General features: G+C 36.7%; 1 protein-coding gene across 3 annotated transcripts in view; it reads left to right on the forward strand.

The window, feature by feature from the left end:
• The window catches only part of PLA2R1 (phospholipase A2 receptor 1), a 94,191-nt gene that overhangs the window by 17,128 nt on the left and 58,781 nt on the right, over positions 1 to 18,282 (forward strand). For all 3 annotated transcript variants that reach the window (XM_016152811.2, XM_036236952.1, XM_036236951.1), the window contains 6 exons: positions 1,109 to 1,282; positions 7,923 to 8,096; positions 11,601 to 11,714; positions 12,209 to 12,352; positions 14,405 to 14,599; positions 15,942 to 16,099. In XM_016152811.2, the coding sequence (XP_016008297.2) occupies positions 1,109 to 1,282; positions 7,923 to 8,096; positions 11,601 to 11,714; positions 12,209 to 12,352; positions 14,405 to 14,599; positions 15,942 to 16,099 (959 nt within the window). The remainder of the gene's footprint in view (positions 1 to 1,108; positions 1,283 to 7,922; positions 8,097 to 11,600; positions 11,715 to 12,208; positions 12,353 to 14,404; positions 14,600 to 15,941; positions 16,100 to 18,282) is intronic.

The following is an 18,282-nucleotide window of genomic DNA, read 5'->3' on the forward strand; positions in this document are numbered from 1 at the left end:
ACGAATTATTGAAATACTCTGAGAAAGCAGCCAGCAGGCCACCTCAGCACTATTGTCTCTCTACATGACTATATCCCAGCTAGTCATCTCACCTTACCCCCTCTCTTGGGGGTTCTGTGTGCCACACTGCACCCCAGAGAGTCTTTAAAAACGGAAATATGATTATGTGACTTTCTCATTCAAACCCACCAGTAGTGACTTTCCACTACCCTCACAGTAAAGGCCAAAGTTCATAACATGGCAGAGACAGCTTCTGTGAGCGGACACTCCAGTACTTCCCTGACCCCACCTCCCATCATGCCTCCGCGCTCTTCCACAGGCATCCCACACTCGCTCTTCTCATGTGTTCTTTGTATTTGCTGTTCCTTCAGCTAGAATAACTCTTTTCCAAATACTTGTATCCTCGTTTTACCAGTTCTCATTCAGAGAGGTCTTCACTAAGCACCCAAGCCAAAATAGTGGCTCTCTACCCCTTTACACACACACACACACACACACACACACACACACACACACACACTCACACATGCAGAGTCATTCTGTTTTCTTACTCTGTTTTGTTTTTCATCATTGTACTTACGACTACATGAAATTATATGTTTACTTGAGTATTTGCTCTCTTTTTGTCTCTCCCCAGTAGAACCAAAGCTCCATATGAAAGGGAACTTTTGTGGTTTATTCACTATTATGTCCCCAGTGGCACATTAAATGCTCAATATATATTTGTTAGATTCATAAATTAATAAAGGTTTATGAAGCTCTTGAGGTTTAGATGCTGATGACTGATGTATTTAGGGACTGGAAAATACTTTCAGGTAAAATCTCCATTAGATTTTCCTTTTCATCCTTTCACAAATATGTGTGCTACTGTAGCAGTGCACCATAGTGAATAAACAAGTAGATAAATATATAAACACAGCATTTATGAGCATGTTCTCTGAACCTAGCACTAAGTCTTGCACTTTTACATTCACTAGACAGAGAGGTTCTACAAGGGCCTTGCTCATGGTAGGTTTTCAGTAACTAAAAAAATGCATCGACTCTATGACAGTTTCCAAAGATCACGCTGACATAATATGTATTTGACTTTGTCCTTTTCTTCTCTTAGATTTGTATACTCTCAAAGGGAATGCCCATGGGACACCTTGCATGTTTCCTTTCCAGTTCAACCACCAGTGGCATTATGAATGTACCCAGGAAGGGCGGGACGACAGATTACTGTGGTGTGCCACGACGAGCCGATATGAAAGAGATGAGAAGTGGGGATTTTGCCCAGATCCCAGTAAGAATGAAATCTTCTCTTCTTCATATATCATGAATGAATCAAAGATGATTGGGAAGTTATCTGTATCTAAAGAAAAGCACCAGGATTGATATATTGAAGTCTAAATAAGCACTCTGATTTTATTTATCCAGATTTGATTTTTGGTTTGTTTTTGCCTTGAAAAGACAATCCTGATGTACAGTCTTTTTTTTTACCCTTACATTCAAAAGATGTTAATTAGCTATTCTTCATTAAGCCCAGTGTATAAGGATGCTTTAACTGGAATCAAATTATAATACTCTGTGATCTCATTAATCTCAGCTTCCGGGCAAAATACTTCAAAACAAACCTGAATGAGTATAAAGCTCAGTTACCCTTTCAATCCACTTTCTCTTATGAGCTGCCTTAATTTCTCCATGTCCAGACTGCTTGTCTTGCCATTGTCAAGTCCAGGCATCAGCTGATGATCTTTCTAAAATGGCAGTTCCTCTAATTATTTCTTGACAATGAGTTCTCATCTTCATTCCTTTTCCTTAGTACTTAATTTCTAGGTATAACCTCAAACTTTTTTCTCTTCTTAATTTGATTTTCAATATCCAGTGACAGCTACAATGTTCTAACATTTTTTCAGTTAGTACTTTATTATGTTACTTTATTTTTATTTAGCTAAAAGGTTTCCAATGGTTCCTAAGTATTGAGGAATGTTTATACATATCTTCTATATCTAACTTCCTTCACCTTGGTTCCTGAGAGTCAGAGAGAAAAGCTTTTACACTCTCTTCATCTTCCATGTCTACCTCCCCTCTACATATATCACAAAATACAACAAAGAAATTTGAAACAAAAGCAAATCAAAGAAATCAAGTCCAAAGAATTGGATTTAAAGACTACTTGTAGACTAGTTTTCTAATCTAAAAGCCAGTATGGCTTAGTGAAGAAGACAGAGTATAGACTTTGAAACTAGACAGACCAAGATTGGAATCTTTCCTCCCAATGATGACATCTTGAGTCTCACCATAAAACAGAGATAATAACTGTACCTATGAGGCTTTTGAAAAGATTCAATTAGATGATACATCAAAGGCACTTATAGTATATGGCAAATGATAAGCGCTCACCAGGATTAGCCATCGCTGTCATCATCATCCTATCATCGTCAAACCTAACCAATCCTTTCAGCATGCACTTCTGAATTAATGAAACTTCCTTTTTATTGTCTGTCCATATCGCTAAGCTAGGCATAGTGGTGGATACCAAGAGCGTTAGGGCTTAAGACTCTCCTTCAAAGAATTGGGCATCTAGAGGAATACAGGACAAACAGATAAAGTTTATGCCAGAAAATGCAGACTATGTTTGATATGATGCTCTAGAATCACCTGGAGAAAATTAAAAACACGTATCCTAGCCCTCTCTCAGAAACTCAGTGGGTCCAGTGTTTGAGACCCAAGCATCTGCATTTTTGACAAGTGGCCCAGGTCATCCTGCTGCATATAATGTTTTACCAAACAATTCATAATATAGAGGTAATGCTATGCAACATACATATATCTATATTCAGGGGTGCAAGTAAGACATTTAACAATCAATATAATATGGGCTACAGATCAATTCAAGTGGAGACTTTTAATGTGGGTGTTAGGAGCCCAGGGGTCCCACTGCTGTAATTAACCCCTTAGCTTCTGGAATGTGAGGAGGTGAGGTGTAGGGAGAGGTACAGGAAAAACTGGGGTAACAAAGGGCACTCAAGAAGCCCAGAACAGCAGCTATTCACCAACCAGCATGAAAGTATTTATTTATTGAAAATACTATCAGATCGTCAACCTTCTCTATCTGAATGCATGTATGTAGCTGTATGTTCATGTAATCCTGCCCTCCTTGGATCCTTGGATTAGATGTCATATTGTTTGCATTATTTTCTCTTTCCATTTTCACCTATAATATATATCATTATTAAAAATAAATAGACCAATACCAATAAAATTAACATATGTTTTATATGACCCTAGTACTAGGGACATTTTTTCAAAGAAAGTATTCTCCTTGAGTCTTTGCAAAGAACGCTGTCACCATCCTTTGTAACTTTAGCCAATTATGGTTTCCCAGGTGGAAGCTTGGGTTTAGTGGTGCTCAGGGCTTCCCACTCTCCAGACTATCTATTTGTTCAGCTTCCTACGGCTCAGAGGCTTCCTCCGCTTGACAGCCTGCCAGATTCCAACTCTCTTGATCACAACCAGCAGAGAGCATGTTTATTTGTACGGTGCTAAATTATAGTGCCAGTTTTCTTTCTTTCTTGTTACTTTTGGTTCCTGGTGACTGACATAACTCAAAATGATGTGTCAGAGACTGAAATTTGAGCAAGCTGATAGCTCTTTCCATGAGGTCAACAAGTGGATAAGACATAGAAGAGTGAGTGGAATAAATTAAAGATTTGTATTATTGTATCTCATCTTTCTCACATGGAAGTTTTTTTTTTGTTTGTTTGTTTTAGTATCACGATATAAAATGATGTTGTTGTCTTTTTTAGAAAGTTGATTGTAAGTGAGCGAAATTTAAATTTAGCATTAATAAACACATGTATGAACATACCAGCAGTGAAGAATTCAATAAAACATCTGTCACTGTAGATCTTCAGGAACAAGGATGGTATATAGGAATCTCTCTGGGTTTGTTTCAAGTCAATTCTTGGCCATCTAGACCCCTTTTGGATGCATGTCTTACACAGTTGGATAGTCATTATTAGTTAGTTTGAGATATTTTTTAGGATACTAACCTCTGGAATGATCTAATTTCCCTTGAACCTGGCTATGTATGAAGTCTGGTGTGGGAGGGCAGCTTTCCCCCTTGAAACCTGCCAGATAAAGCCTTCATGATTGCTTATGGTCAAACCTGAAAAATTATATATAGGTCTTTAAACCAGTGAGAGTAAGGACAGACTTTGAGGGCACAGGAGAAAGTGCGGTGTTAATTAAGACTCCAGGTTTCTGTATAGCTAAGTTAATGGAGAAACAGATTTGAGAGAGAAAAATCAAGTATTCAAATTGGGACATATTATATGTGAGTCAAACGTGTGGAGTTGTGGACTAAGCAGTCAAACATAAAGGTCTCTATACATCTGAGAGTTATACAAGAGAGTTTTATGGGAATGGGTTAGGTAATCTAGAGAGTGTATAAAATAAAAAGGAGGGGGACTCAGGGCCAAGTCATCAGACCTCAACATTTAGTTTGAGTATATAAAAATGCACCAGCAAAGGAGACTAAGAAGGGGTGGCTATAGAGGTAGAAGGGTAGCCAGGCATGTGAAGGCAGGAAGACAGAGAAGATGGGAGTTCAACTTGCCAAATGCTTCCAAAGGGCCTGATTTGACAAGATCTGAAACTGCTGGATTTGGCAATATGGAAGTCATTGACGGCCTTAACAAGATATCCTCTAAGTGCGTTAAAGAGTAAATGGAAAAATAGGAAAGGAGGAAACACTTCCCAATTTATTTTATGAGGCCATAATTATCTTGGTACCCAAACCAGACAAAGATATCACAAGAAAAGAAAACTACAGAACAATGTTTCATATGAATGTACATGCAAAAACTCTCAACAAAATACTGACAGAACTCAACAATATATAAAAAGAATTGTATATCATGACCAAGTGAAATTTATCCGAAGAATGCAAGCTGGATTTAAAATCTGAAATCGATTAATGTAATAGCCATATCGATAAGTAAAGGACAAAAAAACACGTGATCATCTATAGATACAGAAAACATTTGACAAAATTTCACACTCCGTGTCAAGAAACAAAAACTCAAAAAAAAAAAAAAAACGCTCTAGGAATAGAAGGAAATTTCAATGGACAAGGAGAATCTATTAGAAAAAAACACAGCTAACATCCTTAATAGTAATCTTTCATCAAATAATAGGAGATTCAAAGATACATATAACACAGTTGATTCCCTCAAGGAGTTCGTAATTTAGCAACAGAAGAGATCATATAAAAGACAATAAAAAATGCAGGGAAATATAACAATATAATGCCAGACCTTAGATTCTAAATTTTCAAAATAATTAAATGTATGTGAGACACCCGCCTTTGATCTTGCATTTTCAGTGGCTTGGAAAGAGAGATTGCGAAGAAGCAAGAGAACTAAAATAAATGCGAAGGCCTCAGGCCAACATGGAAGTCTGTGCCAAATGGGTTCCCAGAGAGCAGTGTCTGAGACAGAGATTAACCTGCAGGACGTTTCTTGGGGAGTGCTCTCACGATCAATACAGTGGAAAAGAAGAAAAGAGAGCAGGATCAGAAGGATTGCGATGCAGGCCTGACTGACTCTATAAGGTGCTTTCAAGCTGGATTTGCTCCTAGTAGGGTAAGAGGAGGGGTTTATAGCCCTGCACTAACCAGTCATGGTTTGCCAGCTGCCCTTGAGAAGGGAGAGTGACATTGGGCAAAGAGACTCTTCAACTAAGGCAATCCTTGAAGAAGGCTTAACATTGAGAGATTTCTGCTGGCAGCTGGGGAAAAAAAGCCTTCGGGCCTGAAGGGAGACCAGGCAGCACATCACGGCATCTGGCCCAGGGAGACGTTTTCGTTCCATTAATAAGACTCTGATTAATCTGAAGAATTGGCACAGATAATCCAAAACAAGGGAAATCTAATAAAACTAGACTATGTAATTTTCAACACGGAGAAGATCACCGACGAGCCTCTCACTAATTGTTTAAGGTAGAGAATTCAGGCAAGTTACTGCAAAAGGTGTGTCTACATAGCTCAATCTATGTCCTGTTAAAAAGACAGGACAGACTCTTGGCAAGAATGGAAATGAGATCAATGAGACCTTTTCTTATTACGATGTGACTGGGTGCTTGTAATTAGGATTTATTGTTGAATCTTCCACCACAGCAGGAGATGAGAGGCAGGTAGGTGTTTCTGCCTCAGTCCTATTCCCAGATCTATTCTTCTAGTTCCAAAGTCTACTCAGACCTGCTTTGAATTTTTTTTTTTCAAGCCAATATTTCCAGTGTTTATTTCATGGACCATCTGTCTAAAAATCAGGAATGTGTTTCATGCAGTTTCCTGAATCCCAGGCTTCGTGATTCAGAATCTCTGAGACTGAACATAAGGAATCTGCATTTTTTACAAGCAGGCTAAACAATTCTTATGCACGCTTTAACTGTAAAAGTTCCCCCTGCTCCTCCCTTATGGCCTCAGCTGTCACATCAGGCGAATGGGGCCGAACTCATGTTGGATAACACTTAGTGAGTTGTCCATCTCAGGAATGTCCTGGCATTTTAACTGAAGACAATCTCTAAGGTCTCAATCTCACTGCAGAAATTTCAGCCACGAGGGCAAAATGATTACTGAAAATTTCCTCCTTCCTTTCTCTTCCTTTTCTTCAATTTAACTTGCTGATGGCCTTGTTTTCTGTCCTTCATTCTTATATCCTTCTATAAATATATGTATCAGTCAGGAAATTCTACAGACAGCCTTAGATTTACATGTGGTTTAAAAACGTCTGGTTAACTAAGTCAGTTCTGGGGAAAGCATGTTGCATCCAGACATCAAAACAAACTTTCCACATTCACAAGGGAACCGTCTAACTATTGTGGGAAAAAAGAAAACAAAAAAGAATTAATTTTCAAATAAATTTGAAGTATACTGAATTAAAAGTAAGCTGTTTCTTTACTACAGAACTTCTCAGAGCCACTAAGATCCTCATGTATATTATAAGTTTACCAGAGGAGGCTACACAGGCACTCTGTCCTGGATTTTTCCTGGGGAGCAATTAAAGTTGTATTATTCTGTGGATTATAATATGGGAAAGGCTGTTCAAGATTTTAGCAAATTGCCTGTTCAGCTACACTCACGCTGTAGTATGATTTACATTTTCTACATTCTGAAATTCTTTGGCTGAGTTAGACTTTAGTAATTGTTGTAGCTGCTTAGTTTATGTTGAGTTTTGATTTAAAATTTTAGCAAAAACACCCCAAACTGAGTCTTAGTCTCAAAAAACTTCAGATTTCAGATTCGCATTTTATACTTTATTAAATTTACTGTTAAACATGCTATGCAATCCTTGGCTAATGTCTTATAAGTGGATTTTGTTTTTCTTCCTTTTGACCAAAAGAATTTTTTCTTAAACAAAATATCAATGTTCCTATTCTCAATGCTTATTTCAAAACTATGTTCATTATAGACTCACATTTCAACTATATCCTTTATTTCCTCTAACATTTTGTTATTTAGAGGGGGAAGCCTTTTGAAACAACATTTATGTCTATCTCAAGCAATAATTAAATGCACAGGGCTTTCAGTAAAAAGTTCTAAATGACAGCTTTTTGAAGAATTCAGATATTATTTTAAAAAGTACTTCTCTTCTATTTTCTTCTCCTTAAAGTGGAATCTATTATTTTCCCAGAAATGATAATAGCTTCTTTATTGATAATTTCTAGAATTTTCTTTAACTCTTGAAAGAGTATAACCATAAAGTGCCAATGGGATAACAATGCAGATTTCATCGTAGAAACCTAATCAAGAATTGATAAGGCGCGAAAATTTAAAAGGTTGCAAGTTGGATTCATCTCATTCAAATTTCTCTTAGAAATATATTGCTGTATAGATAAAATAAGAGTATAATTAATGTTTCAATGGACTTTGTTTGCAGCATCAACAGAGGTGAGTTGTGACGCTGTCTGGGACAAAGATCTCAGTTCACACATTTGCTACCAATTCAACTTGCTTTCATCACTCTCCTGGAGCGAGGCACATTCTTCATGCCAGATGCAAGGAGGCTCTTTACTAAGTATTGCAGATGATACTGAAGAAAAGTTTCTAAGAAGTAAGTAGGTGAACATTGATATTGATACAATTAAAATGATGGTTGTTAACAATTACATCCATGTATGCAATGATATATTCTGAAAAAAAAAATGTTCCTTGGAAAATATTCTTCTTTTGTTAATATGGTCCAAACTCAAACCCCAAATTTTGGCCTGAACCCCAGGCCATTCCATTTGGCTCCCAGTCATGTCTTCCTTATTTTTTTCCCCCTTAAAGAAGAGAAGTCGAGGCCCCAGCAAGGGACCCAAGAGAGTTAGTAGTTCTAGCAATGGGATCTGGGAAACTTAAGTGCAAGTTCTTGCTCTGCAAGAGATTTTAGCCATTCAGTTTCTATTAGTAAATAATCAAGCCATTCATAAATTAAAATACTTGGAAGTGTCACAAAATTAGTCACTTTCATTAAAAGTTTCTGACACTATTTTCTCTAATTTCATTGCACATGCAGTGCATGTTTTTTCTCGAATAATTTTTAAATTTCAAGTATGTAGAAAGAAAAATAAAAGTCTCCCATAGTTCTATAATCTATAGATAACCATATTTTTCTGCAAAACATGGATACATATACATAGTATTTATGAAAAATGGTACTGAATTAAAATAGGAGGCAGCTATTGCACAGTGGTTAGCAGCAGGGACCAGAGAGCCGCTGAGTTTGAATCCTATTTCTACCACTTATGAGCAAGGCTACCCAGGCAAGTGACTTGACCTCACTGTGCCTCAACTTCCTTCCTCCCTCTATCAAATGGAAACAATAATAATGCCTACTTCTTGGTAGTGTGGATTACATGTTATAACACAAGTGAAGTCTTAGAAAAGTGCCTGCCTGGTACACACAACAAACATTCAGTGTATGCTAAACATTTAACAACTATGCATGCGGTTTGGCAATATGTTTGTTTCATTTATCTTCATATAATGAACATCTGTCTATGTTTGTAAACATAGATCTACATCATAATTTTAACGGTTACATAGTATTATAGGTCAGCAGTGATATATTTATCTAATCTACTAGATAGAAATAGATACAATTTTTTTTTGTTTTTATTTATTTACTTATTCATTGCTCTTGCAAACCATCCCTGTACATACCTTTGTGCATAGATCTCCCATTATTTTTCTGTAAGTTTGTAGTAGATTCACTGGATGAGAGAAGAAGCACATTTAAAGACTTTTGAAAGTTATGAGTATCTTCCTTAAGATTTCAACAAATGTATAAATAGTGCATGCCTGCCTCCTTCCCCACAGACATACAAAAGTAAGAAATTGTTACTGAAACTGATTTGAGTGAGTCATATTACAGACTAAAATCATTTATAAAATCATTGTTAGCCAATAATGATTTTTATGAAAAATTTTGCACAGTATTTATGAATTACAGTTGTTACCTTTCTTGACTGCCAGGATTTCTAATAAGAAGGTTTGGATTTATTCATCAAACTTGAATAATTAAAAAAATAAGATATGTCAGAGACTCTGATTTAAACATCATGATTCTATAATTGGACTTTGAGGATTATTTAGGAAAACAGAGTCTATTCGTAAAGAGCGAAGCCTATTTTGATCAAGGTTTTTTTTAATGATGAAAATAGTCTACCGTTTCTTGCTAGTCACTGGTGAACAATAACTATGATGTAAGGAATATTCTAAGCTGTCACAAATGACAAGAAATATCTGGAGGAATTTAGGTTTGAGTTTGTTATTATGGAATTATTAACCAATTTAGTTTTAAAGCAAAATAAACTGTTTTGATATCTTTAAACACAGATTATGAATTACATAATGACTTTTTATGTGAAATGTTAAAACGATTGCATATATAATATTCAAAATAACTCTAAGATAAGAATAATTAATATTTACATATTTAAGTAGATTATTTGAAAATATCACTCAGTACTTATCCCATGTGAAATGTGAAAATTTCTCCATCTTGTCAGTCCATCTTTTATTACGCACCCTGTCATCAAGATATGTGTTATATGATTTAATTAAATCATGCTACCAAAAGAACTAATCAACTCCACGTTAAGAAGAGAGTTTGTGTTAATGCCAGAGAAATTTGGAAAGAAAGAGGCCATGAATGTTATGCTATTTCTGTTTAGTGATTTCTGGGGTCTCAAAATTATAAAGCACATTTTTCTCTTTCCTTAAATGGGTTAGGTTCCTCTTGTTTCCCACTATTGTATTGATATATCCAATCACAGAGGATGCTACAGTCTTACTGTGTGAATACACTGTCCTTTATAAGGGTGACCATACCATGGATCATCCAAACTGACTCTTTTGAGCAGCTGTGATTCATAATTATTCTGGAACTACCAGCATAAACCATGAGTTTTCCAGGCAGATATAGTCACCCTATTTATAACTCTTATCTGTCAGGGTCTCAGTCACAGGCAGGGCCACTGCATGTGGCTCAGAATAAAATGGATTTCAAAGCAGATGAACCAAAAGAGAATAATGCTCTCCTTTATAGATTAAAAGGTTACATGGGTAAAAAGGGTCAAATATATGGCGATGAATGGAAAATAGATTTTTGGTGGTGAACATGCAATAAAATATACAGATATTAAATTATAATCTTGTACATCTAAATTTATTTATTGTTATTAAGCAATGTCACCTAAATAAATAAATGAGATTAAATGGCAATATTTGAAGTGTCACGAAATTAGTCACTTTCACTAAAAGTTTCTGACACTTTTTTTTCCAAATTTTGTTGTACAAGTAGCACACTTTTGTTTTTGAATAATTTTAGTTTTTAAATTTAGTACACAAAAAGGAAAAAATAACAAAGAAAATAGTTCTCCTAATCCCACAATTTCGATAACTATATTTTTCTACATGAGCATGTCAATGTACATGTTAATGCATAGCATTTATAACCAAAATGGTGTTGAATTAAAATGCGAGGAGCTGTAGCATGGTGGTTAGGAGTAAAGGCCAACGAGCCAGCCTCACAGAAAACCTTCTCCCAACCCCAAGCTGAAGCAGCATTTGCATGATGCATGGCCTTTATGTCTCGACCCGCTATGGATCCTTCTGGGTCCTCTGGTCCCTTGAGTCCAGACTCCTTAGCTAGGTTCCTGAGTGTCCAAGCTGAGGGCACAAGGCACACATGGCAAGAGAAAAAGACTTTCTGAGAGTGGTCCAGGACGCTTCCCACTCCACCCTCTAAAATCCTTAAGCACACAAGTTTACAGAGATCAGATGGTCTGAAATGCGTAACTGTGCACTCCTGGGTGGATGGATTGATGACACCTTGAGAGGCGGCCGTTCTGGATGCTTAGATTAAGCACTTCACAGTTATGCTTCTCAGCATGGTGAGAGGCTGGCTTTTTTGACTCTGAAGCACCAGAGTAGGTGTAGTAACACTTAAACCCTCTTCTGTCATTGACTGGAGTTAATGTATGATCCGATGCTCCAGGAAGAAGAAAACGAGATAGAAGAATAACATTGATTTTCTTTTTTTTTGAAACTATATTTCTCTTCATTTCAGAGCACTTGAACAATGAAGCAGTGGAAGTGTGGATGGGGCTGAATCAGCTGGATGAAAATGCTGGCTGGCAGTGGTCTGATAGAACACCACTCAACTACCTGAACTGGAATCCAGGTACCTGCAGTATTTTATTTACCTTCAATGGGTGGCATCATCCCATGGCCTGAAGCAGCAATATTACCCACATATATAAGGCATATTAGTTTTGAAAGTGGTTTATAAAAGTTTTTAAGCCTGACTTAGTTCCCATAAGGCTTTTCCAGACAAGAAAATGGAAGTCAAGAAGGTAAACTATGTGTTTAGTCAATGTTGCAGGAGGATTTAGGTCAGAGCCAAGATTCTAGTCAGCTGTTTACAAATAGCCACAGATAGCAAAATATTTCTCTACTTTTAAACAATAAAATCAGCTGTTGCTATCTTTGGAAAATCATTTCAGTGTCATGCCTAGACTTCAACTGCAAAATCATAGATATAAGAGCTCATCGGATTTACCATATATGCCAAAGAGAAGGGTTATCTCCTTGATGCTAAAACTTCATTTCAATATATACCAAACTAACTACTTTTGCTTCTAAAGTTAAACACACATACGCACACTCTATTTTCAGAAATAAATTTTGACCCATTTGTTGAATATCACTGTGGCACATTTAATCCATTTATGCCAAATGCCTGGAGGAGTCGGGACTGTGAGACAGCCTTGCCTTATATATGCAGAAAATACCTAAACCACACTGATCACGAAGTAGTTGGTAAGTGTTTTTGTTTCTAGTTATTCTCATGAGTTGCTTACTGTCTTGTCAATGTGTTCGAATCCCTCTACTTTTTTGCTCCTAATTCATAATTTAAACTTAGTCAAAGCTAGTTTTTATATGAAAAAAAAATATGTAACTAGATACTATCTGTTATTACAAAGACAGTATAAATTTAACAAATGCATTTAGGTTTTTACTAAAAACTAAAGCAAACTAACTTAAGCATAGAAAACATTTTCTCCGTCTCTTTGTAAAAAATTTACGTTCTTAGTCGTTCTGCATTTGAAAAAGAAAGAAAAGATTTGCTTCCTTTGCTGTTCTAGTTTTGAGTTTTATTTACGATTAAATGTAAATTAGAAAATAGTTTTATAAAATTTTTCACTTCATTGATTTCCTATCACACTCTATATCTTTTATTAGTAACATAGAAAACTTTTAGGTGTAACTAAGACAGAAATACTACCTAATTACAATCTAATACCTGGAAACTCAATTATTTCTGTTTTTTTAAGGTCTATTACCTCTTTTTATTCTCTGTGGGAATTAATGTCTTAACTCAGAAAGTAAAGATAAAAACTCAACCATTGTTAAAAGAATCATTAGCAACATAATTAGAAACTCTAGATTTGAAATAATAAACTGAATCATTTAAAAATATTATTCCTTTCAATTAGGCTTTATCTTTCATCATTTTCTTTTAAGTAGCTAAGCCTATGGGTATTACCGAATATTGGGGCAAGGGAGGAGGAGAAGCATTGTGACTTTTTTATGTTGAGATTTTTTTCATTATTTCAAGAATGTGCTGAAATCGCTACTTCTGTCACTGCTCTTTCCCTCCCTTCCTTTCATTTCCTTTCCCCAGTTCTTCCTTTTCCTTTTTTTTCTTTCTTATGCCTTCCCACACTCCCTCCTGCCACCCTTCTTTTCTTCTGTTTTATTTACTCCCCTAATTGAGGTCAGAGACCAGAAAAGAAGGTAGGTAAGCTAAATTTGTTTGGATTATTTGTTGTTGCTTCAAATGCACCTAGTCCATTGCCTTCAAATTGTGTTTCTAGGATCCCCAGTTTCCTTGCTTGACCCCACCCTTGCTTTAATCAGATAAAAATCCTGTTTTATCTCATCTTACCTTTAAAGTGAAGTTTAAAGTTTCATTTTTAAAAGGGGTTCATTTTTTTAGGTTGAAATTACTGGGGTAGATGATATCTAAATGTTCTAACATTCTTTGACTGTGACTCTAATTGCTGTTATAGCCCTAGAAGAGATTTTAAAAGAATGTCTTGTTTCCCAAATAACAATGGAATTGTATCTAAATTAGTGCTTAAGGGACGCACTCAGTTGTGGTTAATAAAATAAAGTAAAAATGCTATCACCAGGTTGAGGGCAAGCTCCTGGAAGAGGAAAGCCAAAACTTGGTATGCACATTGCCTTCCCTTCCAGTGTCAAAGCACCATGACACTATTTTCCTTAAGTCTCACTCAGAGTCCATATGAACCCAGAGGGATATCACAGGCCCTCAGACTGACCTTCACAATGAAGGCCATTTATCACCTCTGCTCTAGAGGAAGTGGCAAAATTTCAGACTTTTTTTCAATTGAGGATAAATATCTACACCCAACCACATACTGTATGCACAAAATCCTTGGAATATCATTTAAATTACTTTCCACAATATTCCTTTTTTGGTGTGAAAAGATTTGAAAAACCAACAACTCTAACTGGTAAATTTTATATCTAGCCCTAACTCTCGGCTTTGGCTATATGACTTTTAACAGTCTCATTAAGTCTTCGTAACTTAGACATCTCACCTGGAAAATGAAGTGTTGAGATCCCTTAGATCCTAGATCTAGATCTAGCTCTAGATCATAGATTCTAGATCTCAGCTCTGAAGATCTAGAATTCTACGACTTATATATTATTGTTTCATGTGTTTTTTGATTTTCAATTTTTAAAGTAATCATATATTGATGGCAATTTATCTTCAGGGTAATAAGTAATGTTTTTAAAATTTGGGAAATGACATTGTGTTGTTGTTATTGTTTCTTTAAAAAGAAAAAGATGCTTGGAAATATTATGCTACCCACTGTGAGCCTGGCTGGAATCCCCACAATCGTTATTGCTATAAACTTCAGAAAGAGGAAAAGACCTGGAATGAGGCTTTGCATTCTTGCCAGTTGGATGACAGTGCATTAATAGAAATAGCTTCTTTAGCAGAATTGGAGTTTCTTGTAAACCTTCTTGAAGATGGTGAGTACCAGAAGCCTTTGATTACATAGGTATGGGATATAATGTAGTAACTATCTTTATTAGCGGAGTCGAAAAGAAATTAAGCTATTTAAAAGCGATTCTTTCTGACACATATATCTGAAGTTTCTAAATATTATCAGGAATCCAACTTCATTGGACTTTTACAAAATACATGATCAAAAACTTTGTAATATCTCATATATTCCCAATATATTACATGTTTTTTTTTTTTTCTTTAAGGGGCAAAGGTAATTTTCTGAAACTTCTAATAAAAGAAACCTGAACCTGTAATTTGATATCATGGCCACTAGATAGCAGTAGTGTGCTGTGATCATGTAATCAAAGCGCTAAAGGGAATTGCTTAAACAAATTGGATTTAAATCACTTTAGCCAGTGAAAATGGATCATTTATTTTGGTGCGGCGGTTTTCAAGCTTTGTGCCATGTTCAAGAGTTTCAAGTTCCTAGGCCTCCACCCAGCTTTAGTCCATCACAGCAGGCTGGCCTCTACCTATGTCATATAGTGTTTAACATAGAATTCTGCTAAAAAACATTGAAGTCGCTGACTTAGAATAAATTTATTAAGTGAAAAAAAAAATCTCCAGGCTCTACTCTGATGACTTTTTCAATGTTAGGTTTTAGTTTAGAATGAAAACAAAACTCTATCACCGTCGTTTTATTTCCTTACCCTTTGCATTTGGGATTAAAGAGTCTTGTGGCTGGCTGCCTCTGTCTCAGTAGGGTCTTTTCACTTTACCTGGGCTGTCAGCAACCTCACCGACCACATTTCAATGCTTCTAAAAGTTTCTGCTTCTTTTTCCCATGGTGAAAAAGGGAAGGGAAGGGAAGGGAAGGGAAGGGAAGGGAAGGGAAGGGAAGGGAAGGGAAGGGAAGGGAAGGGAAGGGAAGAAAAAATACATTATAAAGCTCAGCTATCATTAAAAGTTTCTTTGTGCTTATGTGCCCATTTCCTAAACCAATAGATCTTCCTATTTTTCCTTTCTCTAGGCAAAAACAAAACCAGAATTTTCAGATTTACTTTTCATACAGTAGCAGAAACTAGAGTCTCAGCAATCTGACTTGCTTTTAAGTTTTGTTCTTGCACTGGATTTAACTCACACTCTGCCTCACCTGTAAGGCCTATATCGAGAAGATTGGATAGTACAATATAGGAGTAAAAGGTTAAGCAGGTATTTTATACTGAGATTTAAACAGGTTTCATCACCTGAAGATATAAAGAAGAAATCACTTGCGAAGTGGTATATTTTGATAATAACCCTAGTGCCTTATCTCCTTTGCACATAATAGAATTCCTGTAAGTAATTTATATCTATCTCTTACAGAAAATACATCAGAAACATGGATTGGTTTAAGCAGCAATAAAACGCCAGTTTCCTTTGAATGGTCTAATGGCTCCTCAGTCACCTTTACTAATTGGCATACACTTGAGCCCCACATTTTTCCAAATAGAAGCCAGCTATGTGTCTCGGCAGAGCAGTCTGTAAGTTGATTCATTTGTTCATTGCTCATTTTGCTGGACTTGTACTGAGGGCCACCTATACCGGGGATTTGAGCTGTGGCAGAGGCCAAGACAGGCACAGTTCTGCTTTTCATGGGACTTCTGTGCTAGGCAGTATCCACAGGAAGAAAAAAAATAAGGCAAAAATAGTTGTCATAATAGCTCTGAGGAAATAGCTGACATGATGGTGAGAAACTTGGGTTGGGACAGCTGCTTCAGATAGGACAGTCAATGAAGAGATGACATTTAAGCTGGGACTTAAAGAAAAGATTTAAAAAGCAAAACAAAGCAAAACGAAAACCTCTTGAAGAGCAGGGGGAAGAAGATTCCAAGTGGAGACAGCTAGTGCAAAAGACTAAATACAGGCCAAGGCCTGCCATGTTTGCTAATCAAAAAGAAGACCAGTGTGGTGAGAAGATGAGAATGGCGAGGCGGTGGCAGGAGATAGGGCAGGAGGAATGCAAAAAATGTGAGGCTTTGGGTCCTGTACAGGAACCACTAACAAGCTTCAAGCAAACAAAGGGCATAATCTGATTTACAGGTTTAAAGTAACTGGCTACTATATAGAGAATAGATCGGAGAAGGAGAAAGTGAAAGCAGAGAAACCAGTTTGGAGGCTACTCCAGTAGCTGGATTGGGGTAGTGAATGTGGAGACAAGCAGACGCATTCAAGGATCCTCTCGAAGAGAGGAATTACTGCTAAATGAGATTTGGGGCTGAGAGAGAGAAAGGTTTTTAGCTTGAGCAACCCCCTTTTTGGTGGATGGTGGCGACCTTGTCCATGATGGCGAAGCCAAGGTGCTGGGAGAGTGGTGATTTTTAGGTTCAATTATCTTATTACTGTAAAAGGATTTCAACCATATATGCAACCTCCTTGAAAACCGTAAATCAGTGGAAAACTTTGCTCTTTTCCTTACACAAATGTAATGATCCCAGTGGCCTTCCCATCACACTTATCCCTACGCTATCCCTAATAGATTAATTCTCTTCGATCGGGTAGCTGCTGAACTCACTATCTGAATTTTAGGAAATTGTTGAAATTTGGTGGGCATCCTCGCTCTTTCAGACAATGAGGATACCATATCGAATTCCTCCGAGAAGCAGTTTATTCATGTTTCTTAAGTAGCTTGACGAAGTACTTTTGCCAAACAAACATGGAAAATTTCTAAGCACTTACTATTATGGTACGTTTTATTGTTTTATCTTTTAAGACTGTCACTGATATGTATAGTTACAATTATAGTGCTAAGGCAGTGTCTCCGAGTCACATTTGAGGAGGGTCAGTGACCTCTCTCAATGTTTGCCTTGGGTCTAACTCTGCTAAAAGCCACCAAAATTTATTCTACAATATTTGATGCTTCGTTGGTTCATGAGTTTTGATATAGTTAAGACAGCCTTCATTTCCTACTGACACGCTCCTGTTTTATTTCGCAGGCATGGGTATTTCACTTAGCATGTTCATAGAACAGGAGCCAATATTTGGACAGATATTATTTAAGAGAGTAAGGATAGATATTAATATTATTGGATATGTCAGGACAATGCTCCTGTAAGTGTACTATTTTGTAGCTCCCTTTTCGGCTCCTTGGAAGGTAGATGTAGAAAAAGTAATGTTTATTCCTATGAAGTAGAACTTAATATGAATATAATTATCAAAATAAGCAAGTTACCTAAGCAAGGTTTAAGCCCAAATTTGAATGTGAGAACCTAGGAAACCATTCATCCATCCATTCATCTAATAGTTATTAAGCATCAACAGTGTGCCTGACATTATCCTATAACTGAAGACTCCATGGGGGTAAAGAGACTGCAGGGTGGTTCTTACAGACATGGTTTAATAGTTTGCATAAGGTCCTGTAGTCAGTAAAAATTGGAGCTAGGATTTAGTACGAGGCTCAGTGGGCTTTATATTAAACTGCTCTCAATTTTGCTTTTAAAAGATGGGTTGGAGCGGTGGTTCTCAGCCTTCAGTGTGCATGAGGATCACCTGGAGGGGTTACTGAAACACAGATGACTGGCCTCATGATCGGTGTTTCATTCAGTAAATCAGGTGGAATGTGAGAATTCACATTCTGACAAGTTTTCGGCTGATGTTGATGCCGCTGTTCTGGGGGCCAACTACTGGGACGATGTCAATCTGCTGACCTAGAGAGATGCTGCTTCCC

The sequence above is a fragment of the Rousettus aegyptiacus genome, unplaced genomic scaffold, assembly GCF_014176215.1.
Source record: "Rousettus aegyptiacus isolate mRouAeg1 unplaced genomic scaffold, mRouAeg1.p scaffold_m13_p_2, whole genome shotgun sequence".
Classification (NCBI taxonomy): Eukaryota; Metazoa; Chordata; class Mammalia; order Chiroptera; family Pteropodidae; genus Rousettus; species Rousettus aegyptiacus.